The sequence below is a fragment of the Bos grunniens genome, chromosome 5 (genome assembly GCF_055505025.1).
Source record: "Bos grunniens cultivar Pamir isolate PY7600 chromosome 5, Bosgru_T2T1.0, whole genome shotgun sequence".
In the NCBI taxonomy this organism is placed as follows: domain Eukaryota; kingdom Metazoa; phylum Chordata; class Mammalia; order Artiodactyla; family Bovidae; genus Bos; species Bos grunniens.
Genome location: NC_141169.1, coordinates 11,166,862 through 11,193,928, shown reverse-complemented (window position 1 = coordinate 11,193,928; position 27,067 = coordinate 11,166,862). Strand labels below are relative to the sequence as shown.

Sequence of the window (27,067 nt, the reverse complement as noted above, 5' to 3'; positions counted from 1 at the left end):
GATCCTCCACCCATGGGATTTTCCAGGCGAGAGTACTGAAGTGGGTTGCCATTTCCTTCTCCAGGGGATCTTCCCAACCCAGGGATCAAACCCAGGTCTCCCGCATTGTAGGCAGTTGCTTTACTTTCTGAGCCACCAGGGAAGTCCAGCAAGATGGGAAAGTGACCCTAATCTAGCCAAAGTGGCGTGAGTCAAAGTCCAGCAATAAGATTCTGAGAAAGGTATCAATGCTATTAAAAAGAGACATCCGAGCAAGTAATTCCCTCTTTTCTACTGGATACTATCCTGTCTGGATATAATTTTTGAAACTATAATAGTCATTTGAGGATTACAAAGAGAACAGGCCTCCAAAAGACAAAGCTGACATTCTGAGCATGCCAGAGGAGTAAAAACCTGGGTCTCTGATGACAAGATGAAGACTCTGTCCTGTCTAGATTCACCTTACCTTGAAATCTCTTCTTACTAGATATTCTCAGTGCTTGAGTCCATGGTTGCCAAATTTCACTGCACGATAAGAATTACCTGGAGCATTTAAAAAAATCCTAATGCCCGGCTCTCACCCCACCGAAGTTTGATCAGTGTTGGGTAGGAAGCCAGACATGAGTATATTTTAAGGATTCCCCGGTGATTCCATCATGCAGCACCATTTGGGAACCATCTGGTTTGAGCCATTTTGAATTACTTCTTTTGTTATTTCCATCTGAGTGCTCCCTAACTGAAACAACAGAATTTAAACTAAAAAAAGTTTAAAAACATAATTTGTATGAATAACTATACTGGATTACAAAAAAAGAAACAACAGTAAGAAAACTATAATAAAAAGTCAGAAAAAATGCTTTAATAGTTTTCAAAAGGAACTTAGCGAAAGGATTTGCAAAGTCAGTTACTTAGCAATCTAATTGAACTATATTCAAATGTAATTAAGTACCTACAACTCTTGATAGAGTAGTCTGATTATTTCCTATTTTATAAAGCTTTGTATCTATTTGATAACCTGAAGTTTAATTTTTGTAAAAATAATTAAAAGTGAGAGAATCCTTTCATCTTTATTACATTTAGTCTTTGAAGAATATGTCTACATAATAGAAACAAATATGGGCTTTTATTATATGTAATTTCAAGAAAGGAAGATTTATTTTTCTTGTCAGCTGTTACCAATCTCCTCAACCACACACACACACACACACACACACACACACACTTTTACTTGACACTGGTGAATTAGATTAAGACCGTCTGATATCTTCTTACCTGGCCCATGATTATCATATATTGAATTTAGAAAGCATCTAAGAAATGGTCCACTGTGACTCATGCCCCATGTCGGGAGACACAGGCAGCAATCCTAACAGCTCAAGGTGAATCGTGGCCACGGTTTTGTGACTCAACCACTTTATAGAAGAAACATTTTCCACTCTCTGGAAGGCTGCACTTCCTCTTATATTGAGGAGGGTAGTTTCTTGTCATCTGCCTTTACAGGGTGGAGATCACAGAGGAGTAACTCTTTCAGTTCATCTCCTTATCTAAGAGCCAGAGAACAGCAGCCTGTTTCTCTTCTCACACTTCCATAAAACACTATGCTCTGAACTCCGAATCTTGCTGAGAATTTCAGTGTCACCGTGTTGTGTAGGAGTAGATATTTTGGGCACTCTCCATCCTGACCATGTATGTGATGACACTACATCATGATCAAATATGACAGCTGCCAGAGCAGACTTCTGGTTTCTTCAAAGATGTTCTTGATATCCCACAGCTAACATTGACCCCATCCTTCTTTTCCACTGCTCAGTCACTGTACTGGGGTTTTGATTTCTTTGTCTTCATGTAAGATAATAAAAACTATATAGATATTATATAATAAGTAAGCATCTCTAGTCTCATTAGACAGCAGAGAATACACCACTCAATTAAAAAAAATAAGCCTGGTAAATTGACAGGTATATGGGCTTTTCATTTTATTAGTCATATTAATGTAAAATTTCTTTAATTTTATAGTGCATAGTGATAATTTGCTTAACAGAGGGCAGAAGTGACTACACAGCCTTATTCTTTAAATACTTTTAAAAATATACATTTATATAGGCAGCAAGAAAATAAAGAGGACACTATAGAGTTTGAACCAGGCATGGTTTCAGGTTGTTTTCCTCTGATGCTGAGTTATGCTGACAATTATCTCTGATAAAAATGAACAAGCAATGTGATGGGAATAATCAGTGGCTGAGAAAGAGATTCTTCGCATCACCTGATTAAGGGTAGATAGCAATGAAGCACTTCAGCCTAAATAAAACTTTCTGAGCATTTCCACTCCGCCCTCCTTTCAAAAGTTAGATTCTTATAGTATTTAATTTGAAGGATATGAAATACAAAGGCAGGTTTTTGTCATGCCTAAGGACAGGTTAATTATGCATTCAGATTCAACTCATCTTCCACATTGATAAAATTGACCTACTTTTTCCTTCAGAGAGAAAATGCGTTATGAAATATTTTCACATTAAAAATATTGCATTTTCGTGTCTTTCTTCTTACATTCTATAATTAAACCTGGCATATCACTCCCAAAAGTTAAATGAATTTCAGTTCATTTTTCAGGTCTGGGCTTTTTAATGAGTTAGCATCTCTGCTGCCTGAGACAAGTGGCCTTCACTGCTTTGCATGCCATAGAGTTTTTCTGACAGTAGTGGTAATGATGCAGATGTTTGTCTTTGTGGGAATGTTCCAACAATATCCCTAATGAAAATGCATGCCTACTTCCTGGCAAATAAAAACATACCATTTTTTCAAAACAGAAAAATTCAGATGCCTTTATCCTAAGACGGCAAATGTAAACAGTCCATTACTTTCTCCACGTCATTTTTGCTGTATTCTGCTGTAGCCATAAAGTCATTTTCTGAAACTTCTCTTTCTGGTGTTGATATGGAACCAAATTCTCCAAAATCTTAACGTAGTTTCCAAGTGGAGTGGGAATATTTATAGAACTGTAAGGTTATAATGTGGATGTGACTGGTGATAGAAGCAAGGCCCAATGCTGTAAAAGCAATAGTGCATAGGAACCTGGAATGGTAGGTTCACGAATCAAGGCAAATTGGAAGTGGTCCAACAGCAGATGGCAAGAATGAACGTCGACATTCTAGGAATCAGCAAACTAAAATGGACTGGAATTTAACTCAGATGACCATTATATTTACTACTGTGGGCAGGAAGACCATCCCCATGGAAAAGACATGCAAAAAAGCAAAATGGCTGTCTGAGGAGGCCTTACAAATACCTGTGGAAAGAAGAGAAGCAAAAAGCAAAGGAGAAAAGGAAAGATATAAGCATCTGAATGCAGAGTTCCAAAGAATAGCAAGGAGAGATAAGAAAGCCTTCCTCAGTGATCAGTGCAAAGAAATAGAGGAAAACAACAGAATGGGAAAGACTAGAGATCTCTTCAAGAAAATTAGAGATACCAAGGGAGCATTTCATGCAAAGATGGGCGTCATAAAGGACAGAAATGGTATGGACCTAACAGAAGCAGAAGATATTAAAAAGAGGTGGCAAGAATACACAGAACTGTACAGAAAAGATCTTCATGACCCATATAATCACTATGGTGTGATCACTCACCTAAAGCCAGACATCCTGGAATGTGAAGTCAAGTGGGCCTTAGGAAGCTTCACTACGAACAAAGCTAGTGGAGGTGATAGAATTCCAGTTGAGCTGTTTCAAATCCTGAAAGATGATGCTGTGAAAGTGTTGCACTCAATATGCCAGCAAATTTGGAAAACTCAACAGTGGCCACAGGACTGGAAAAGGTCAGTTTTCATTCCAGTCTCAAAGAAAGGCAGTGCCAAAGAATGCTCAAACTACTGCACAATTGCACTCATCTCACACGCTAATAGAAGGAAATGGCAACCCACTCCAGTATTCTTGCTTGGAGAATCTCAGGGACAGAGGAACCTGGTGGGCTGCCGTCAGTGGGGTCGCACAGAGTGGGACACGACTGAAGTGACTTAGCAGCAGCAGCAGCAGCACACGCTAGTAAAGTAATGCTCAAAATTCTCCAAGCCAGGCTTCAGCAATATGTGAACCGTGAACTTCCAGATGTTCAAGCTGGTTTTAGAAAAGGCAGAGGAACCAGAGATCAAATTACCAACATCCACTGGATCATCGAAAAAGCAAGAGAGTCCCAGAAAAACATCTATTTCTGCGTTCTTGACTATGCCAAAGCCTTTGACTGTGTGGATCACAATAAACTGTGGAAAATTCTGAAAGAGATGGGAATACCAGACCACCTGACCTGCTTCTTGAGAAACCTATATGCAGGTCAGGAAGCAACAGTTAGAACTGGACATGGAACAACAGACAGGTTCCAAATAGGAAAAGGAGTACGTTAAGGCTGTATACTGTCGCCCTGCTTATTTAACTTATATGCAGAGTACATCATGAGAAATGCTGGGCTGGATGAAGCACAAGCTGGAATCAAGATTGCCAGGGGAGAAATATCAACAACCTCAGATATGCAGATGACACCACCCTTATGGCAGAAAGTGAAGAGGAACTAAAAAGCATCTTGATGAAAGTGAAAGTGGAGAGTGAAAAAGTTGGCTTAAAGCTCAACATTCAGAAAACGAAGATCATGGCATCTGGTCCCATCACTTCATGGCAAATAGATGGGGAAACACTGGAAACAGCGTCAGACTTTATTCTTGGGTGCTCCAAAATCACTGTAGATGGTGATTGCAGCCATGAAATTAAAAGATGCTTACTCCTTGGAAGGAAAGTTATGACCAACCTAGATAGCTTATTAAAAAAGCAGAGACATTACTTTGCCAACAAAGGTCCGTCTAGTCAAGCCTATGGTTTTTCCAGTGGTCATGTATCGATGTGAGAGTTGGACTGTGAAAAAAGCTGAGCACCGAAGAATTGATGCTTTTGAACTGTGGTGTTAGAGAAGACTCTTGAGAGTTCCTTGGACTGCAACGAGATCCAACCAGTCCATCCTAAAGGAGATTCAGTCCTGGGTGTTCATTGAAAGGACTGCTATTGAAGCTGAAACTCCAATACTTTGGCTACCTGATGCGAAGAGTTGACTCATTGGAAAAGACCCTGATGCTGGGAGGGATTGGGGGCAGGAGGAGAAGGGGACGACTGAGGATGAGATGGCTGGATGGCATCACTGACTCGATGGACATGAGTTTGGGTAAACTCTGGGAGTTGGTGATGGACAGGGAGGCCTGGCATGTTGTGATTCATGGGGTCTTGAAGAGTCAGACATGACTGAGCAACTGAACTGAACTGAAGGTTATAATTAGAGCATGGCATCAATCTTTGGGAATTGACTCATGAAATTGATTTGCCATGCCATCTTGAGCCTTATATATAGGTAAGCTCATTTGGTTTCAATAAATAAATAAATATAGTTGCTCTTAGTATTATATCCTTAAACTTAAGAGTGTAACTTTGTCTTTAGAGATTTGCAGAGATGGAAATAATGAAAGATCTATGTAAATAATCTTAAATAACTTTTTAAAAATTAAAGTATAATTGATGTATAATTTAACAAATCTTTTTTATTTTTTAAAAATCTGAAATTTTGCAAAAATGCAGAGATTTTTCCAAGCTAAACTCTAGATATATTTTGGTATTTAAGTGAATGTTTGCTGTTGCCCTATCCTCAGAGGAGCATTTTGAAGTGTTCTCCCAAAAGTTAAGTGAAGTTCAGTTCATTTTCAGGTCTAGGCTTTTTAATTAGAACTTGGAATTCCTATACAGTGTTAGTGTGTAAGTAAGAATGCAAAATGGTGCACCTGCTATGAAAGACAATATGGAGCTTCCTCAAAAAATTAGAAATAAACTACCATATGACCCAGAAGCCCATCTTCTGCATATTTATCCAAAAGAATTGAAATCAGGATCTTGAAGCGGTATTAGCACTTATCCTATTCATAAGCATTGTGCATGCCTGAAGGTCATTATAGCTTTATTCCTGAGCATCACCATAAGCCTGACCAGACCCCCAGATGGGGTACAGGATGGATGAGCACCAGAGATGTGCATTATACCCACTGTTTGGTCATTTAAAAAAATAGTGTTTTATATTTACTTGTTTATGTTATAAGATTATGTCAAAATGGACATCAGATGGGCTGCATCAAAATATTCTCATTTTCAAGACTTATTTACTGCCAGGGGGTTATTCTGAGCCTTCTTTCTCCTTTGTTGTTGACAGTGCAATCATAGTCATTAGGACATATTACATAAAGAACTCATCAGAGTAGAACGGGAAGGGACCTGAGCAGCCTGGATAACTCAAGTCAAATGAAATCTGCCATCAGTAGCAGCTTGGTGAAATTCATGTGCATCTGTGGGTAGCTGCTGTCCAGTGTTCTTAAGGACAAAAGCTATGAGGTAGTTTTCACAGAGAATGTTCTTGCTAGATTAACTTTGTTTAGGCATGAGTTATTGTGCTGTTAGCCTTGAGTTTGATATTAATGATCAACAGTATGTATTGAATAAGGTGTCTTTAAACAAAAACTCACATAAAAAGACTAATAATTGCTTGATGGAAATGTAACCAGAGGCTTGTAGGATCCCAATTCTGAATTTTCCATAGGAGCAGTGGTGGAGCATAAGTTCAGCCATGAAATTAAAAGACGCTTGCTCCTTGGAAGAAAAGCTATGACCAACCTAGACTGCATATTAAAAACCAGAGACATTACTTTGTCAACAAAGGTCCATCTAGTCAAAGCTATGGTTTTCAGTGGTCATATATGGATGTGAGAGTTGGACTATAAAGAAAGCTGAGCACCAAAGAATTGATGTTTTAGAACTGTGGTGTTGGAGAAGACCCTTGGAGTCCCTTGGACTGCAAGGGGATCCAACCAGTCCATCCTAAAGGAAATTAGTCCTGAGTGTTCATTGGAAGGACTGATGCTGAAGCTGAAACTCCCAATACTTTGGCTACCTGATGCGACTCATTGGAAAAGACCCTGATGCTAAAAAAGATTGATGGCGAGAGGAGAAGGGGATGGCAGAGGATGAGATGGTTGGATGGCATCACAGACTCGAAGGACATAAGTTTGAGCAAGCTCTGGGAGTTGTTGATGGACAGGGAGGCCTGGTGTGCTGCAGTTCTTGGGTTCTCAAAGAGTCAGACATGATTGAGCAACTGAACTGAACTGAGTGGTTCAGTATTTGCTAATTCAGTGTTTGCATAGACTTTATAGACTAGAAATATTGCAACTAAAGGAATCAGTGGTGCTCATTTTCAATATAATCAATCCAAGAAGAGAGATCAAGCCTAGGAAAGCAGTTGTATAATATAAAGAATCATAATTCATAATTCTCCAGATATCTAGACATTGTGAAACATGATTAAGCTATTTTTGTAAGGTCACAGAGATTACCACAATGTGCCTCACTGTAGAGTAGTGCACGCTGAAGGATTTGGTTGTAACCAAGACAGTTACAGCTTCTGCCTGATAACTTATTTGGAAAAGGACTAAATCTTCTGCTTCTGTGTTTTAAAGACCTACTTTGAAGGCTACACAACTACTGTCTAAAAAGTGTTTACGTGGTGAGTTAGCACATGTTTTAAAAACACTTTCTAAATAGTAGGAGAATCTGTAGAACCTTTGGAAAGTTTAAGTGATGATGAAATCATTTGGTATTAAAATCCAGACCAGAAGTCAGTATTCTTTTTTACTCATTTTCAACATGATAACCTCTTCCACTCTGAAGCTTTATTTATTAAATAGTCTTTCTTTGTACTGACCTCATTTCAGAAATAATATGTTTTAGTAATTTTCAGCATTTAATTGTTACAGAAAAATTTATCTATCGCGAGCATTGCTTCCTATGTAAGTATATAAGAACTTTGTTCCTATGTACACATAATTTGGCAGAAAATCAGATAGGGAATTACTTGAACTATAATTTGTTAATATCTTCTCTTCTTATTGACCTGTCCATAACTCCGTTTTAACTTCATTTAACTTTCAAGTAATCAAAATAGAAAAAAAAGCAAAACAAAAATAATTAGTAGTTTATAAAATAAGTCACACAAGCTGATTCTAATAATTGGGGGTGGGTGGGTTAGGCTTAAAATTCTGTAGTTTAAAAAATATGTCTGTCTTCAGTAGGGTTTTTCCTAATTCATATTTTCTTATGACTATCAGAAGAAATCATATCATATCAGTCATATTTTCTTATGACTATTAGCATGTCTGTGCCATTAGGATTCTGATGAGTAATGCTTATAGATAGAATTTGGTTTTACTTTTTAATGTCTGGCTCTGATCTAATTGGTGAAATACTGAGTTAAATTATACAGTGTATACTTTTATGCTCAGGAGTTAATATAAATTTGGCAGTGAATATGCTAAAGTAGATCAGAAAATAATTATGAATACTGTTTCTCTTTTTTATCAATCCCATCCCATTCTTTCATTTTTTATCAGGCTTCTAGTTACCACTAGTAAATGGGCCTGTATTTTCTTTAGTCTGTCAGAACACAAGACAGAGGTAGGAATAACTGAGTACGAAGTATATAAACTATGGTAAAAGGGTAATTGATGAATGAACAGATCTCTTACATGAACAGATGATAAAATCTACACATAGACCATCTTTCGTTTTTTCAGTCACTTTCATAAATACACGTGGCACATATATAAGATTAAATATGATGGCACCTTAAAATAATATAGAAGAATATTTAATACATGGGGAAAATGTTTCCAGTATTTTAAGTGAAAAATCAGATTATAAAAGATACTCAGTGACTGACTTGGTACTGATTTCTTAAAATCAATAAATAGAACAGACTAGAAATAAATCCCCCAGAATGTTAATAGTGTTTATACCCTGATATGGAATTATGAATAATTTTAGTTTTTTGTACAGTTGTATTGTACAAATTTTCTGTAGTGTATATTGATTACTTTTACTGTCAAATCACTTTTTAAAGATTTATCTCTTGATATTCCCTCTTTCCTGAATATATTTTGAAAAAGGTAAATATATGAGTTATTTAAAGTCAAAAAGAAGCCTTGACTCTATAGGTTAAATATAAGACTAAGGCTTAGTATATAAATTACATAAATAGAAGTTGGATCCCTCAAGACCCTCACATCTTCTGACTCTAAGTTTCTCCCAGAGGATAACATATACACTAAGGACTTCACTTACCAACTAACCAAATAGATAACTCACAGATTATATCTTCCAGCCCGTATTCTTCCTCTGGTCTTCAGACCTACATATAACTGCCTACTGAGCATCTCTTGGAGATGACACAGTGATTTAAACTCATTATCCTGCATCCATGCCCGTGCCACCAAACTAGACCCTTTTCCATCTTTTCTTACCCGCAGGCTTCCAACACCCAGTTCTGTTCGGTTTACTCCTTAATTGTACTTAGCATCCTGCTCTGAAGTATATCCAGCATCGCATGCTTGCCAGAAAATTATAGTCTCATTTTCAACCATAATCCATTTATAACAACTTAAATATTGCACAGAACATACTTTAACTAAAATTTTATTCATTGTTTATCTGAAAATCCAGTCTAATGAGGCATCCTGTATTTTCACTTTTACCTCTGGCAACTTTATTATGAGCTATAATAATTTTATTCCAATCAACTGAATAATCAGGCTGGCTTTTACTGGGTTAAGTTTTTCTTTACTATTCGTTCGATTAGCTGAAATGACTCATATGACAATGACAGTATATACCTAATTGATCCAAAATGTACAGTTCATTTTCCTGATAAATGCATAACTTAAAAAGTAGAAGTTGATTTTACAAATCTGGCAGACTTGTAAGTACACTGGTAAATTTCAAGTCTACTTAGCCAATATCCTAGAATTTTGGGATCCTTTATGAGATTTCACATTGTCTTAATTCAATCAGAAAAAAAGATTTTAAGCCCGAAACTTTATTTGAATTTTACCCAAAATAAGCACATAGAGATTATCCAGTGCCTTTGAATGGTGCTATACTAATCGGAAATGACATCTTCCCAAAATTTTGTTCAGGCGTTTCCTGTCACAGGGGACTCTGGCTGTGTAACAAGGACAGGATGGGAACAGCTGCCTTAAGGGATTTCTTTTTTAGACAACAGTAAGGAAGGATATTTCTCCCTGGTGGCTTGGCCACCTGTCATGTGGACCCTGTGGAAATTCTCCACTGTGATTTCATTTTTTCCTTAAAGTTACTAAATAATTTGTACAAAATATTTATTTTGTTCAACCTTATGAAAGTTCTGTGTGTTAAGAAACCACTAGGAAATATAAACCAATTATAAAAATAAATAGAAACGTTAATAGTTAACGGCATAGTTTTTAAAATTATAATCATCCTTCACTTTTATAGTTTCACAACTAATGCTTCTGCTTTTTATAACAGAATAATTATAATTAGTTTTGAAACTATAAAACTGAACAAAATATTGTCTGTTCCTTTTGGAAAACTTAAGTATATTCAGAATCATTTTAATTCACTTACAACAAATGATGTAACTAACATGGTAATTTTAAAAATGATGGAGATTCTGAAGACTGTGATATGTAACTTAAACCAATAATTCTATGCCTCCCTACTGAGTTCCTCCAGAATTAAAACAAGAAAAAAAAATACAATATGCCATCCCATTACCATCAGGGATGAGAAGGCATTTAATCCTCTGTAGGAAATGATCCAGCATTACCCTCTTTGAGGGTCCTCACATCCTTGCCACAGCATTTGGGAAGTAGAGTGCTAGAGAACTTTCTTAATGTGTACTTCTCATTAGAATTAGCCCATGAACAACATTTTAGAAAAAGTTCCCATCCCTTTAAAACTTGCCTAGGAGGATGGATAGGTATTTAAAGCCATCAATTTTACCTTCATCTATATCTAAGCATTGATGATCACTTGCAATTTGAGACTGTATTTTCCTTAAGCCTGGTAATACCATTTTCATAAATTCACTGTAACGCACGAGTTAGGTGACAAATTATGGACCATTTTAATCTAGCTTTTCTGCTGTTGTAGCCTCCTTGTGTCCTTTAAAGCAAATCGCAAATGGCTTGTATCACATTGCAGCAGAAAGTCTTGAGTTACGAAGTTGAGTTTTGAAATGAGATTTGAAATGAGAACCATGAGAAGTAGACTTGAGATTTCAGTGCTATTAAGATGATAGCATCCTGGAGAAGGAAATGGCAACCCACTCCAGGACTCTTGCCTAGAGAATCCCATGGACAGGGGAGCCTGGCAGGCTACAGTCCACGGTGTCACAACAGCTGGACACGACTTAGTGACTAAAGCACCGCCACAAGATGGTATCATAGCCAGTGGTCCAGGAGTGCTCAAATCCTCTCCTGCATTCCATCCATCTTCTTAAGGGGGTACCTCCGAGGTGAAAGACTCAAATAGAAAACAAATGACCCCTTTGTTATTAGCATGGAAAGCACCCAAATCCTCTCTCTAGCGTGTCTCTTTCTGGTAAAAGGTAGATTGGAGAATGAAGTCTGGGCCTAGATATCCAAATGAATTCCGCATTTCCTCCAGTCTGAGTCTGAGATGTCAGGTTTGGCTTAAGAAGGTAGAATAGAAAATGAGAGGAACAGGTCCATCTTCTCCAAGCCAGCTGCCCCTACCAGAGTTCCCATGACATGGGTGCAAAAAGAGCAGAAGATGGGTCTCATGGCTCCTGACCTTTTAGAGACCCTATCAGTAACCATAACCTAATAATAGTTGACCAGTCACATGAGCAGACAGGTCTTTCCCTGGGGATATTGAGGCAATAAGTAGACAGTTGTACAGAAGCTAACACATGGAAGGGAAGGACCAGTAACATTTAGTTCCCCCACATGTCACATTTGTTTTCAGTCTTCAAATTCAGCATTTATTATTTTTGGTTTTGGTTATAAGTAATGCCATGATTTCTGGCAGGAATGTCAGTTGACATATTGATTTTACCAGTAATACCATCAAACATCTGCTTTAATGACTGAACCCTGTTTTTAAATCATTTCAGCCTAATAGAGGTGTATTATCTCTTCTCTATACCTGTCAATATTTTTATTGTCCAAAAGGGTGGCATGTTTTCATCAAAGTTGATAGTCCTAGAGAGATGTAGCGTCCCCACTCCAGTACTCTTGCCTGGAAAATTCCATGGATGGAGGAGCCTGGTAGGCTGCAGTCGATGGGGTCGCTAAGAGTCGGACACGACTGAGCAACTTCACTTTGACTTTTCACTTTCATGCATTGGAGAAGGAAATGGCAACCCACTCCAGTGTTCTTGCCTGGATAATCCCAGGGGCGGGAGAGCCTGGTGGGCTGATGTCTATGGGGTCACACAGTCAGACACGACTAAAGTGACTTAGCAGTAGCAGTCCAACTCTTTGCAACCCTTTGGACTATAACCTGCCAGGCTCCTCTGTCCATGGGATTTTTCAGGCAGAGTCCTGGAGTGGGTTGCCATTTCCTCCTCCAGGGGATCTTCCTGACTCAGGGATCGATCCTGTATCTCCTGCATTGCAAGCGGAAAAGATATTACTCAAGAATTTTTTTCACAGGATTGGTTTGACCCTTGATCTTACTGTAGTAGACATGACTTGTAACCAGTGTGTGCTTTTTTCTTTTCTTTTGAAAAAGTGGTTGGTTCTAGACATTAAATTTTATGCCCTAAATTTGTGGTTTATAGGAATTCTAACACTGTGATTTTAAACAGAACATTACCACAGTTAGAAAAGCATATGGGGACTATATCTATACATGGATAGCTATAGATTTAAATGTGTACAATTTAATTATGGCTACAAAATGAAAGAAAAAATTCTAGACAAAAATTAGATATTTAAAAAGAATCTCCTCCTTAATAGATGGGCCACTTTCAATTGATCTGAAATTACTTCTACAAAACCTCCTAAAATAAGTAGACTGTGTATTTGGTGACATAATTTCTATTTTATTCTAGTCACATCTAGTACAGTATACTTATTCACATCAGGGCACTTGATTTCTGCATGCATGGACTCCATTAAATGCAATTAAATTTAGAGCCACACAGATTTGTTTTATGTATTAATACCTCCCTTGGCCTAAAATTTACTAAAATAAAAACTGCTGAGTTTATATTTTGGTAAATACACTGGCTTAGCATTGTGAATGTTGTCCAAAAACCTAGGTGACCTTTAATTATATAAGAACATGAGAGATCTCAACCTTCACTTTTAATGTTATGAAAGTATTTAATATTTTAAAATCAGAGTCCACATCAAATAATTTTTCTTTATTCAACTCTTATCTGAGTTTCCAATTCTGAAAAATCAATAAATTCATTTAAAAATTATAGATAGCTGTAGATATAAGTATCAGTCTCAGTACTCACATGGCATTTTTTTTCCTGCTTGCTTTTGAATAAAAACCTACATTTAACAAGCTTTAATGAACACGATAATATGGTAGGATTTGGGCCATGTGATTTTCCCATTTAGACTTTTTTCATTCATTTTCTGTAATCTGATCTCATGTCTTCTTGCTTTTCTCCCTCTTGAAGTTTAACATCATTTTCATTTTTCACAACGTAGCTGTAAGTTTTCTTTCTTTTTTCCAGTCACTGATATGGAGGAGTTTGTTTAATCTTGACTATAATTCTATTGACATTTTAGTAGTTAGCTTGTCTGTAATCAGGCACTGGAGTATTCTATGTTTGACAGAGATATTACCATTCATTAAAGTATGCCTTGCTTTCCACATTTATAAATTTTGAGGAATGGGGGCTAATGTCATCTTCTTATTATAATAAATACTTTCTTAAATATTTGTAGGGCTTCCCTGGTGGCTCAGACGGTGAAGAATCTGCTTGCAATGTGGGAGACCTGGATTTGATCCTTGGGTTGGGAAGATCCCCTAGAGAAAGGAATGACTACCCACTCCAGTATTCTGGCCTGGACTTATACATTCCATGGACTGTATATGTATAGTCCATTGGGTTGCAAAGAGTTGGACATGACTGAGTGACTTTCACTTTAAATATATGTAGGTTTTTGTGTTTTGATGTTTTTATTTTTAGTTTCCAAAATAAAAGTTAAGTTTCTGAATATTTTCATCTCTTTAGAAAGATTTTCTGCCTTTTTAAAAATCAGGCATATAATTGCCATAAAGTGATACTTCCCCTTTTCAGTGTAAACTTTCAGAGCTTTAATAATCCTGTGTAGTCATCTTAACCATAACCTACATCAAGGTATTAGAACAGTTCTAACACCCCGCCCCAATTTTCTCATGCCTAATAGTCAATCTCTTCCCACCCCCAGCTACTGACAACCTTCGATCTGTTTTCTGACCTTGTTTATTATTTTGCCTTTTCCTGAGTGTCATATAAATGAAATCATTAGAGAGTCTGGCTTCTTTCACTGAGCAGCATGCAGTTGAGATTCATCCACACGGTTGCATGTATGAATAGCTTGCTCCTTTTTATTGCCCAGCAGTAGTCCATTGTACAGATGTGCTTCCATTTGATTATGCATCTACCTTTGAAGGCTATTGAGTTGATACCAGTTTGTGGTGATTATGAATAAAGCATGCTTGCATCTCATTTTTATATGAATTTACATTTTTATTTATCTTGGATAAATAGCTAAATGTAGGCAATGAATCTTACAAGATTAGGTTTAAATTTATAGAAAACTATTATTTTGTTTTCTCAGGAGGATGTGGCATTTTCCATTCCCACTAGCCATGTACAAGATTTCTAGTTATTTAACACTCTTGCCATACTAGTTAGGAGAAGGCAATGGCACCCCACTCCAGTACTCTTGCCTGGAAAATCCCATGGACGGAGGAGCCTGGTGGGCTGCAGTCCATGGGGTCGCTAAGAGTTGGACACAACTGAGCGACTTCACTTTGACTTCTCACTTTCATGCATTGGAGAAGGAAATGGCAACCCATCCAGTGTTCTTACCTGGAGAATCCTAAGGACGGCAGAGCCTGATGGGCTGCTGTCTATGGGGCCGCACGGAGTCGGACACAACTGAAGCAACTTAGCAGCAGCAGCAGCCATACTAGTTATTGTCAGGATTTTTTGAAATCTCAACATTTTAGTAAGTGTGTACATGGATCTAACTATGGTTTTAATTTGAATTTCCTAGTGATTAATGATGTTGACTATGTTTTCATAGTTGCCACCCATGTATCTTCCTTGATGACATGCCTGTTCAGATACTTTACCCTTTTTTTTTTTTTTTGGACTTGCCGGGAGGCTTATGGAATCTCAGTTCCCCAACCAAGGATTGAATCTGGGCTACAGCAGTGAAAGTCTGGAATCCTAACCAAAACTCTCTCTATTTTACATAGTTTTTAATTGGATTGTTTTCTTGTTATTGACTTTGGAGAGCTCTTTATATATTGTGGATAGGAGGCCATTTTTAGCTATGTATTTGCAAACATTTCCTCTCAGTCAGCTTGTCTTTTCATTTTCCTAGTTATTTTCTGCATTTTTAACTGTATTTTTATCCTTTACTCTTAGTTTCTAAACCCTCATATTAACAAATTTACTTTGATTTCTAACAAAACTTGCAACTTTTGGAATTGGAAGAGGCTAGAAGGAAACAGACTCCAAATATAGCATAGTTACATATAACATTTACTTGAATAATATAGCAATGAGGAATTCTCTTGGCTGAAAATAGCATAAAATCCAACTTGAGTGGCTTAGACAAATAAGACTGTTTTTCTTCATTACAAGAAGTTGAGAGTAGGCAGCTGATCACAGAGATTCAGGAGGCCCATGTGATCAGAGCTGATGTCTATAGGTTTTGTTGGCCTTTCTCTTGTAGTTAAAGGTTGCTATCACAGCTGATAATATTCACTCAGACAAGAAACAGAGGGAGAAAAAAGGACAGTACTTGTACCAAGACAGCAACACTTTCACAGAAACCTCTCATCTACTTCCGGTTGAATTCTCACTGGACAGAACTGGGTCGTGTGTCTAGTCAGTGCTGGGAGGAGGGGGTTGAAAATAGGGCTGGCGTAAGGCAAGCCTTCCTTGTGTCTGTCTCATGCAACAACTTTAAAATAACACCCAAATGCACAAGTCAATAAAACTGTCTGCAAGAGCAGAAGATAACAATCGGAATCTAGTTTTGAACTTAAAAGTTTTTTTTCTATACTTGCTGGCCAAGCAGCTAAACTCTAACGGCATCTTTCCAACTGAATCTTAGACATGCATGTAATAGTAATAATAAAAATATGGCAGCTATTATAATAAAAGTGTAAGAATAAGATGTCATGGTTCATGAAGCCACATAACTTTTTCTTCTTTGGCTAACTCTTGAAGATAGTGTTTTACATAGTAGAAAAGTAAGATTCATAGATAATACATTCCTTAAAGTCACAGAGAAAAGGGACTGAGAACAAGAAACTCATGATATAGAGTGGTCATCCCTTTCCTGTATCTCTGTACCAATCAGAGTTTTCAAGATCAACAGCGATGATTCAATGTAAAGTTCATATTGATACTGTCTACATAATCTATGATGGAGAAGGCAATGGCACCCCACTCCAGTACTCTTGCCTGGAAAATCCCATGGATAGAGGAGCCTAGTAGGCTGCAGTCCATGAGGTCGCTAAGAGTTGGACACGACTGAGCGACTTCACTTTGACTTTTCACTTTCATGCATTGGAGAAGGAAATGGCAACCCACTCCAGTGTTCTTGCCTAGAGAGTCCCGGGGATGGGGGAGCCTGGTGGGCTGCCGTCTATGGGTCGCACAGAGTCGGACATGACTGAAACGACTTAGCAACAGCAACAACAACATAGTCTGTGATAAATGAAAGCTCAGAGGCAAAAATCCTCTTGCACTTGAATTTTAGCTATTTGTTTTAACTCTATCTAAGTGGGAACTATAAACTTGGTACACAAGAGAAGCTTTTGCTGTGTTTGAATTTGTTATTCTCTCAGAGACATTTTTTCTCTCCAGAAAAAGTAGACTATCTGCTTTTAAATATAAAGAAAAAGTAAACTTTAAACTTTTCACTTAAAATATTTTAAAGTAGCCCCTCTATGGTAAACACTAATATTAGCTCAAAGTTTTAGAAGCAGCCAGTATTTTTTTTTTTCATATTTTGGCCCATATGCCTAACATACTGAGTAGAATAGCCCATAAGTGAATATTAGCTGAATGAATTAATGAATGAATCTTTTTGAACCAACTCACTACACTTCCAATGCTTTTATTGAATTAATCTGTATTTGTCAATTTTCAGTATGTTAGAATAGATTCTGGGCTTTCCTGATGACTCTGCCTGCAATGCGGGAGACTTGGGTTCAATCCCTGGGTTGGGAAGATCCCCTGGAGGAGGGCATGGCAACCCACTCCAATATTCTGGCCTGGAGAATCCCATGGACAGAGGAGCCCGGTGGGCTACAGTCCATGAGGTTGCACAGAGTCAGACACGACTGAGCAACTAAGCAGCTGTGCTCACGACTGAGCACAGCACGGCAGAATAGGTTCTAAATACACAAAATGCTTGTTGAATTTGTGGGATTTACTCAAGGTTAGGGAATTATTGATTAAAATGTAAAATAAAACCCTGTGGGAAGAGTTTTTATAAATTATTTGACTTTTCACTAGGAATTAAATGTATCATATCCAATAGAATATGCTTAGAAATAGTGTAGGTAAAGTTTGCCAAACGTCTGGGGACCCAAAAGATTCCGAGGACCATAAGCCCCATCCCACTGTCCCTTCAAGAAGCCCATACAAGAGTTTTCTTTTTCCCATCAGAAACTTTCTCAGGGTATCTGGAAAGTACTTTAGCTTTCCATAACAACTTTCTTCAAAAATTTATACTTTTACAGTTGTCCTTGAAAAGTAAGATAGGCAGGGATAGGCTTTGCCCCTTAGGAAATAAAAGGCTAAGAAATGTTCATAAGATGACACAGCTAATGAAAAGATAATTAATGTCTCCAGGCTTTGACTTGGAGCATGACCTTTATAGCTCACTTTTGAAAGCCAAGTAATCAGAATCTATTGTATTTTATAGGATGAAAGCTGACAATAATACTCGATTTCACTTTGTATGTTAAAACCAGAAAAGAGGATTAAAATGCTGTTTCACTTTCATTTGGAGTGATATATTTGTTGATTTCAGAACCATATTGTAAATTTACAGCTACCACTTGTTTAGTGGTATAAACATAAAAAATTCAGAAACTTTTATTCTGAATATAAGAACTTGTGACATCTGCACATCTGTTTCAACACATGCTGTCAAAATAGTAGTGGTCTGATGTTGTCTCAATATAAGAAAACCTGATGTGGTTAAAAGAGGAAATATTTGGGAGGCAGTTAGATATGAATTTCTGTACCAAACTGACCACTGACTAGCTGTGTAATTATGGGCATGTTGCCATCTCCATGGCTGTTTTCTTATGTGCAGAATGCCTGAACCACAAATTGTGAGAATGAAATGAACTCATGGATATAAAATGCTTAGCACTACACTTGGCCTACACTTGATATTTGACTCCAAAAATTATGTATTGAACATTTAGAAGACCCTTTACTCAGTACTATACAAATTACATTTTCCAGCTCACAAATTATTACATATCAAAAGAAAATCGGTATCTCTGTTTACTAGTTCAGGGTTTTCCAATCTCAGCTTCATTGACATTTTGGTAGGTAATTCATTACTGGAGTGGGGCAGGCTACCCTGACCATTGTAGGCTGTCTAGCAGCATCCCAGGCCTCTACGTACTAGAGGCCAGCAACACCATCACTCTCCCCATTTGTAACAACCCAAGATGTCTCCAGACATTGCTCAGTGTCTCCTGGAGGTGGGGGCAAAATTGTCCCTTGTCGAGAACCACAGTCTTGATCAATTCTTCCTAAAAGTGTTCACAGCCTCCTAGTCCTAGAAGATTCTTCCTCAAAGTTCCCAGGGTCAAATACATTGGGAAACATTAAATAGTAATAATAGTAATTAATTTCTTATGCATTTACTATATCCCATGGACAGCTCTTATCTCATTGAATCTTCACAACAGAAGAACTACAAGTTAGTTGCTGCTTTAAGCACATTTTTCAAACTAAAAATTGAGCCCAGAGAAATCAAGTAACTGATCAAGGCTTAGGGTTTGTTTCCTCCAGAGTATGTGCAGTTATCTATACACACTACTTTTCTTATATGGCCCGTTTTTAAATTCACAATTCAAACTGGGGTATTAAGGATAATTATTCTTAATTTGTATTTATCTCAGACTCTTAGAAAATTATTTTTTGCTTTTGTGCTTCAATTTTCCTCCTTTTATTTTTTATTGAAATATAATTGACATATATTAGTTTCAAATGTACAACATAGCAATTCAATATTTGTCTATACTGTGAAATAATCACCACAGTAAGTCTAGTTAGCATCCATAACTGTGAATAGTTACAAATTTTTTTCTTCTTTTCCTGGTGAGGAGGACTTTTATGATCTACTCTGTTAGCAACTTTCAAATGTACAATACATAGCTCCATGGCGTCACAGTGAGTCAGACATGACTAAGCACGCATACATACACAGTACTGTTAACTGTAGTGACCTTGCTGTCCACTGTATTCCCATGACTGATTTTATAACTGAAGTTTGTACCTTTTTGCCCACCCCAACCCCCCTCTCTGGCAACTACCAATCTGTTTTCTGTATATATGAGCTTGGTTCCATTTGTTTGCTTGTTTTGTTGTTGTTGGTTTTTTTTTTACATGCAACATATAAGTGAGATCATATGGTATTTATCTTTCTCTGTCTGACTTATTTTAGTTAACGTAATGCCTTCAGGATCTATGTACTTTATTACAAATTGCAAGATTTTATTCTTTGGCTGACTAGTATTCCGTTGCCTGTTTATCCATTGATGTCTACTTAGTTTGTTTCTATACCTTCAGTTCAGTTCAGTTGCTCAGTCGTGTCCGACTCTGCGACCCCAGGAATCACAGCATGACAGGCCTTGGCTCTCCTAACTAATGCTGCAATGAACATATTGCATATATGTGCATATATAGATATGTGTGTGTGCATATATCTTTTTGAGTCAGTGTTTTCATTTTCTTTGGGTAAATACCTAGAAGTGCAATTACTGGATCATAATATAGTTCTATTTTTAATTTTTTGAGGAAATTCCACAATATTTTCCATAGTGGTTACACTAATAGGACTTCCCTGCTGGCTCAGACGATAAAGCATCTGCCTACAGTGTGAGAGACCCAGGTTCGATCCCTGGGTCGGGAAGATCCTCTGGAGAAGGCAATGGCAACCCACCCCAGTACTCTTGCCTGGAAAATCCCATGGATGGAGGAGCCTGGTAGGCTACAGTCCGTGGGGTCGCAAAGAGTCAGCCACGACTGAGCGACTTCACTTTCACTTTACAGTAATTTACAATTGCATCAACAGTGCACGGGGGTTTTCTTTTCTCCACATCCTCTGCAACTCTTGCTATTTCTTCTCTTTTTGGTAATAGCCATTCTAACAGGTGTGAGATGATATCTCATTATGGTTTTGATTTGCATCCCCTGATGATTAGTGATGTGTTAGTGATGTTGAGCTTCTTTTCATGTGCCTGTTGGCCATCTGTACGTCTTCTCTGGAAAAATGTCTATTCAGATACCCTGCCCATTTTTAAATTAGATTGTTTTATTTTTGGTGTTGAGTTGTATGAGTTCGTATATTTTGAATATTATCCTCTTATCAGATATGTGATTTGCAAATATTTTCTCCCATTCAGTAAGTTGCTTTTTCATTTTGTTGATGGCTTCCCTTGCTGTGCAGAAGCTTTTTAATTTGATGTAGTCTCATTTGTTTATCAGAGAAGGCGATGGCACCCCACTCCAGTACTCTTGCCTGGAAAATCCCATGGACGGAGGAGCCTGGTAGGCTGCAGTCCATGGGGTCCCAAAGAGTTGGACATGACTGAGTGACTGAGCGACTTCACTTTTCACTTTCATGCATTGGAGAAGGAAACGGCAACCCACTCCAGTGTTCTTGCCTGGATAATCCCAGGGACAGGGGAGCCTGGTGGGCTGCTGTCTCTGGGGTCGCACAGAGTCAGACACGACTGAAGTGACTTAGCAGCAGCAGCAGCAGCAGTAGCAGCATTTGTTTATTTTTGCTTCTGTTACCTTTGCTTTTAGAGTCAGATCCAAAAAATTATCTCTGAGATCACTATCAAGAAGCTTACCACCTATGTTTTTTTCTATGAGTTTTATGGTTTTAGGTCTAACATTCAAGTGTTTAATCTATTTTGAATAAATTTGTGTGTACGGTCTAAGATAATTGTTTAGTTTCATTCTTTTGCGTGTGGCTGTCCAGTTTTCTCAACAGTGTTTATTTGTAAGACTGTCCTTTCCCTATTGTGTATTCTTATTTCCATTATCATAAATTAATTGACCATACACTACAGGTTTATTTCTGGGCTCTCCATTCTGTCACATTGATCTATGTCTGTTTTTATGTCAACACCATACAGTTTTGGTCACTACAGCTTTGTAATATAGTTGGAAACGAAGGTGGATGATGCCTCCAGCTTTGTTCTCCTTTTTCAAGATTGCTTTGTCTATTCAAGGTCTTTTGTGGTTCCATATAAATTTTAGGATTATGTTCTATTTTTATGAAAAATGTCTTTGGAATTTTGATAAGAATTGCATTAAATCTGTTGATTGTGTTAAACTTAGATGAGAGTCTTCCTGATGGAAGGGCATTCCAAACAGAACACACAGCATGTGCAAAGGCCTGAACAACTCAGAGGGTGTGATATGTTTGGTTAATGCTCAGAGAGAAGGAAAGGAAGTACGAAAACAAGACTAAGAGAGCAGACTGGGTTCTGCATTGTTTTGCTAGCTGGACTTTTGTAAGCATTTGACTTTGCAACCTTTACTGTAAGGGCAAGAGGCAGCCAGGAGCACCGAAGCAGCATGGTCTGGTTGATGATGATAACTAAAGTCCATAGTGCTTTGTTGGTGGAAAGACCCAGTTGACATTAATGCAGTGCTTTGAGCAACAGATAGTAAGTCAGAATGGAGCAAAGGGGTCAAATTTGAGAGAGTTTTAACAAGTGAAACAGGCTAGAGAAAATCTTCCTCTTAAATAGGCTGTAAGAGCAAATAAGTGGCATTTGTGGAAGGGCTATTTCTACAAAACAAAATGATGTACTGTCTAGGAAGTAGCATGGAAACATGTATAGCAGCTATTTTGATAATCTGAAGAATTTGCATTAGCAGGTCCCAGTTCCACAAAATGCTCTTCAGAAAACTGTGCTCCTCCCTGTTTAGATTTCCTACAGAAATTGGATACCATGGTTATTTAGTGGAAGTACAAGATAAAAGGTAGATTCTGAGTAGTCCTCCTGCCCTTCTAGTCCAGACTGTTTTATCTTTCTTCTCCTTAAATATGCTACCTGGGGAAGATGAATCAGCATTAGTGGGGAATTCAACCAAATCTATTTGAGAAAGGAGCCAATAAAAAAATGTTGGGAAATTAGTCCCAGGCACTCAATGAATGGTTGTTGAATTGATCAACTTTTGAATTGACCTTAATAACTTTTAACTTAAGCATATAAAGTATGATTAATAGAAAAGAAAAGAAATCTTCAATTTAAATTTTCCTATTTTATCTTTTATTGGTATAGCTTATGGGTCACTCCTGAAATATATTCCAGTATAATACCAAATGGACTTTTACCTTTGTGGTTTGCTGTACTGTGCTTAGTCGCTCAGTCATATCCAACTCTTTGCAACTCCATGGACTGTAGCCTGCCAGGCTCCTCTGTCCATGGGATTTGCCAGGCAATAATACTGGAGTGGGTTGCCATTTCCTTCTCCAGGGAATCTTCCCGACACAGGGATCAAACTCGGGTCTCCTGCTTCACAGGCAGATTCTTTACTATCTGAACCACCATGAGAAGAGGGAGGTGCCACTTTGAGGACACTGAATCCAGGAACAGACCTAAGCTGAGAGTAAGAGAAAGATAGGACTCTTACTTTAGCAACTTAAATGAGAGGCTTGATGTAGCATGCATTATCAGTTCCCACCATGGGAAGATTTATTATTTAAATCTTCAAAATGAGCATATAATCAAGCATATTTAATCATGTTATTTTTCAAAACGTCTTCTTCAAACTGTCCTTTAAAAGTTATCTTCTACACTTCAGTTTATTTAAAATTAAGCAATATATTTTAGCAACTAATTTCCTAACCCCATCCTTGGTAGTTTAGAGGAAAAATATAACAATATTTCTGTTATGTTTCAACAGTCTCTATAGTTGTGTCTCAGTTCAGTTCAGTTCAGTCACTCAGTCGTGTCTGACTCTTTGTGACCCCATGAATCGCAGCACGCCAGGCCTCCCTGTCCATCACCAACTCCCGGAGTTCACTCAGACTAACGTCCATCGAGTCAGTGATGCCATCCAGCCATCTCATATAGTTGTGTCTAGAATCATACTTAGTAATAATATGTTCTTTCTAGGAAGTAACCTGTTGGGGTTGGCGTTCTGAGAGTGTTACTTCAGTAAAAGGATCCATACAAAATAATTATTATTTACTCATATTTCAGATGGACAAAAAGAATCCAAGTGGTAAAGTGGTTCAACCAAGACCTCATAGTTCCCAAATTATATTAAAAGGCTCAAACACAGGTCCACTAGTCAGCAAAACCTGTATGCTTACTGTAACATCATTCTAGACTCAGATTTTACCTTCCATTCTTTCCGTTTCACCTAAGTGTTAACATGAACCTGTAGTGGATATGTTGTTTTGTATACCAGTTCCGAGAATCTCTTACTTGACTTGTCTTTGCTCTTGAATCTCTGTAGTTCCAAATTATGACTGTGTATCAGCAACACATTCCAACATGCATACCTTCCAGTGTTCAAGGAAAAGATATTGTCATCTCAGTGTTGTGGAATTTTGAAAACTGTTTTTAAAGTATCACCTAGATTCAGGAAATAACTATATACATCATTTTTATTACATATTTGAGAGCTAGAACTGTAAATAATGGTAAACATTTTTACCAAAGGGTTTTTTTATAAAACCAGATATAGAAGTTTTATTACTTGATAAACAAGGAATGCCAAATTTAAAACTTCTGAATAAAAATGATTGCCTTATCTTTTCTACAGCAACCTCCTCCAACCCATCCAAAAACATAGGAGGGATTTTTAGATCAAATCATCAGGATAATTGATCCAGACCTGTTTCACTTTGTGATAGGGAACTTCTGTCTTAGCAATGAAAATTTATTGTCCTATCTGCAATGAAAGAATTGATATTCTTAATGTTCTTACACATTCTTTTTTTATGTGAACATTTTAGGTGTATCAATATATGCATGAAACGATAACTGTTAATGGCTGTCCCGAATTCCGTGCCAGGGCCACAGCAAAGGTAAGACTTGAGTAACTTTAAAAATATACTTAACCCCAGTGATCTAGTAATTGATTGTGCGCGTGTGTGTTTCAGGTATTCTCGTGTGTACACTGTAAGAGAATTTAGACATCAGTGGCAGCCCAGAGTCTAGAACCAGTACTACTTCCCAGGTAAAAATCCTAATGGAAAAATTGAACGTTTCTGCTGCTTCTGTAGCTTAAGAAAGGAGAATGATTTCATTAAACTCACTAAATGTTCATTTGGCACAAGCAAATCTACTGGTTCATCGTATGAAATCCTTCTTGGTTTTCTGACACATTCTTCTGATCCAAAAGAACCTGTTCACTATTCAATGCATGGAAATTTATTTGCACAAGTCTAAAGGTTTGACTCAAGCTAGACATGGCAAGAACTCACCTGATACCCACTGATGGAGGATTTTTCCATGTACTACTCAGCAGAGCAGCTGAACGAATATGATATTGACCTAAAGGGAAGGCTTGTTGGCTGTTGTGGTAGAGACTACATTTGCTCTTGAAAAACTCCAATCCAGAGATTGTAGAGACCCTATGAATGAAAATGTTACAGCAGTAGGATCATGAGATTATATGGAAAATAGACCATAGGAAATAACAGTTTTAACCTAAAATTACTACTGCAGTTCTTATTTTATAAGTGCAGAAATGTTATAGTAGATATACATTTGCTTTTTAAAAGCTTTTCTCTTTCTAATAATATATAAGAAATAACTGTTGGAAATAATCAGAATTTTCCATTTAATTCTTTTGTGTTACATCACCTCTTACTTGGTTTCTCTCCTGACTTTTAAGTTTTCATCTGTAACTGAACACTGTAGACTTGTGACTATTTTTTCGTTTTTGTTTTTTAATTTTTTTTTAACCCAGGCACAAAAAGGGTATTATTATCATTACATCATGCTTTGCTTGTACTGAAGTGAAACACACACAGAAAAATGATCCCTACATGGTTTAATTAAGGGGAAAGTGAATTATGTAGTATTTTACCATTCTCATTTCTTATTCATGTAGAACAGCAGGATAGCAGCATAATGTTGCAATAGCACAATATTTTCTGGTTGTTTCTGGGCTGTCTGCATTGCATCCATGTCAGCCATTAAAACCTATGCATGACAACAGGGTTTGCATGAGCAAATGCATGTAGCTAAAAACAAGCCATTATTTCCATTTCATTCACTATCTTTCACTAAATGCAGACAGTAGCATAATGCTAAGTTGATGTGTTAATGCTGTGTGTGAAAAAGAATGTACAGTTGTTGGGAATTAGTATTTTCACAGTGTTGAGTAAATCGCTTTATAATAGACATTTAACCAGCTGTGGTTAAGGCAGGTTACTGGAGGTGGAAAATAAGAAGCAGGCAATATTCTTACTTTATTTCAATGGAAGGGAGGGGGTGAAAACTAATGGTAAGTTATTTCTTTAACTTATTTTTTAAAACTAATATATATGAGTTTTAAAATAAACGTATGTCCATATTAAATTGTATTTTGTACATCTAGGTATAAAACCATGGACTTCTTATTTTACCTACATTGCTAGAGTAGTTGAAATATTAATTTTAAATATAAGGGGAAAAAAACCTGTGCCAGATAAGAGGACCTCTCATAATAATATGGAATACTGATGTGGAATAATTATAATCTGTTTGAATCTATTATTTTGTTTTAGCTTTTTTTCTTTTAGGCATTTTCAATTTAGGAAAAAAGTAGTAAATTTGTTAAGCCAGTGGTTACAGTGCTCCGTGGTGTATTGAGTTATTATTTATGAACATTTATCAGGTGTCGCTAGTGGTAAAGGAACCGGCCACCAATTCAGGAGACATAAGAGATGCAGGTTCGATCCCTGGATCAGGAAGATTCTCTGGAGGAGGGCATGGCAATCCACTCCGGTATTCTTGCCTAGAGAACCCCATGTGTTGACCCCATGTGTGTCCATAGGGTCACAGAGTCAGACACAATTGAAGCTACTTCATGTATGCACAAGCACCAAGTTAGACTGTGTAATACAAAAAAGTGGAAGCCACAGTCTCAGCCCTTAAGGTGCTGGTGATCAGCACATATATAATATATGCAATAATTGTAGTTTATGTACTGTATGTAGGTATTATATGCACCAAAGCTATTTGGAATCCAAGGATAGGAAGAATTGCATCTAACCAAGACCTCTGGGAAAGATTTTTATGAAAAAGGGAAAACTTTGTCATAATGGGTAAGATGTAGAACGGTGGAAATAGTTGGGCTGAGCTTTGCCAAAGAAAGGAATTATAAAGGACCCCACTCCAGTACTCTTGCCTGGAAAATCCCATGGATGGAGGAGCCTAGTGGGCTGCCGTCTGTGGGGTCACACAGAGTCGGACACGACTGAGCGACTTCCCTTTCACTTTTCACTTTCATGCATTGGAGAAGGAAATGGCAACCCACTCCAGTGTTCTTGCCTGGAGAATCCCAGGGACAGAGGAGCCTAGTGGGCTGCCGTCTGTGGGGTCGCACAGAGTCGGACACGACTGAGCGACTTCCCTTTCACTTTTCACTTTCATGCATTGGAGAAGGAAATGGCAACCCACTCCAGTGTTCTTGCCTGGAGAATCCCAGGGACAGAGGAGCCTAGTGGGCTGCCGTCTGTGGGGTCACACAGAGTCGGACACGACTGAGCGA

The 27,067-nt window shown here is 37.6% G+C and overlaps 1 protein-coding gene across 6 annotated transcripts in view; it reads left to right on the top strand.

Annotated features, from left to right (window-relative positions):
* The window catches only part of LIN7A (lin-7 cell polarity scaffold A), a 322,471-nt gene that overhangs the window by 77,194 nt on the left and 218,210 nt on the right, over positions 1–27,067 (top strand). For all 6 annotated transcript variants that reach the window (XM_086398863.1, XM_086398867.1, XM_086398865.1 and 3 more), the window contains exon 3: positions 24,321–24,392. In XM_086398863.1, coding sequence (XP_086254989.1) covers positions 24,321–24,392 — 72 coding nt within the window. The remainder of the gene's footprint in view (positions 1–24,320; positions 24,393–27,067) is intronic.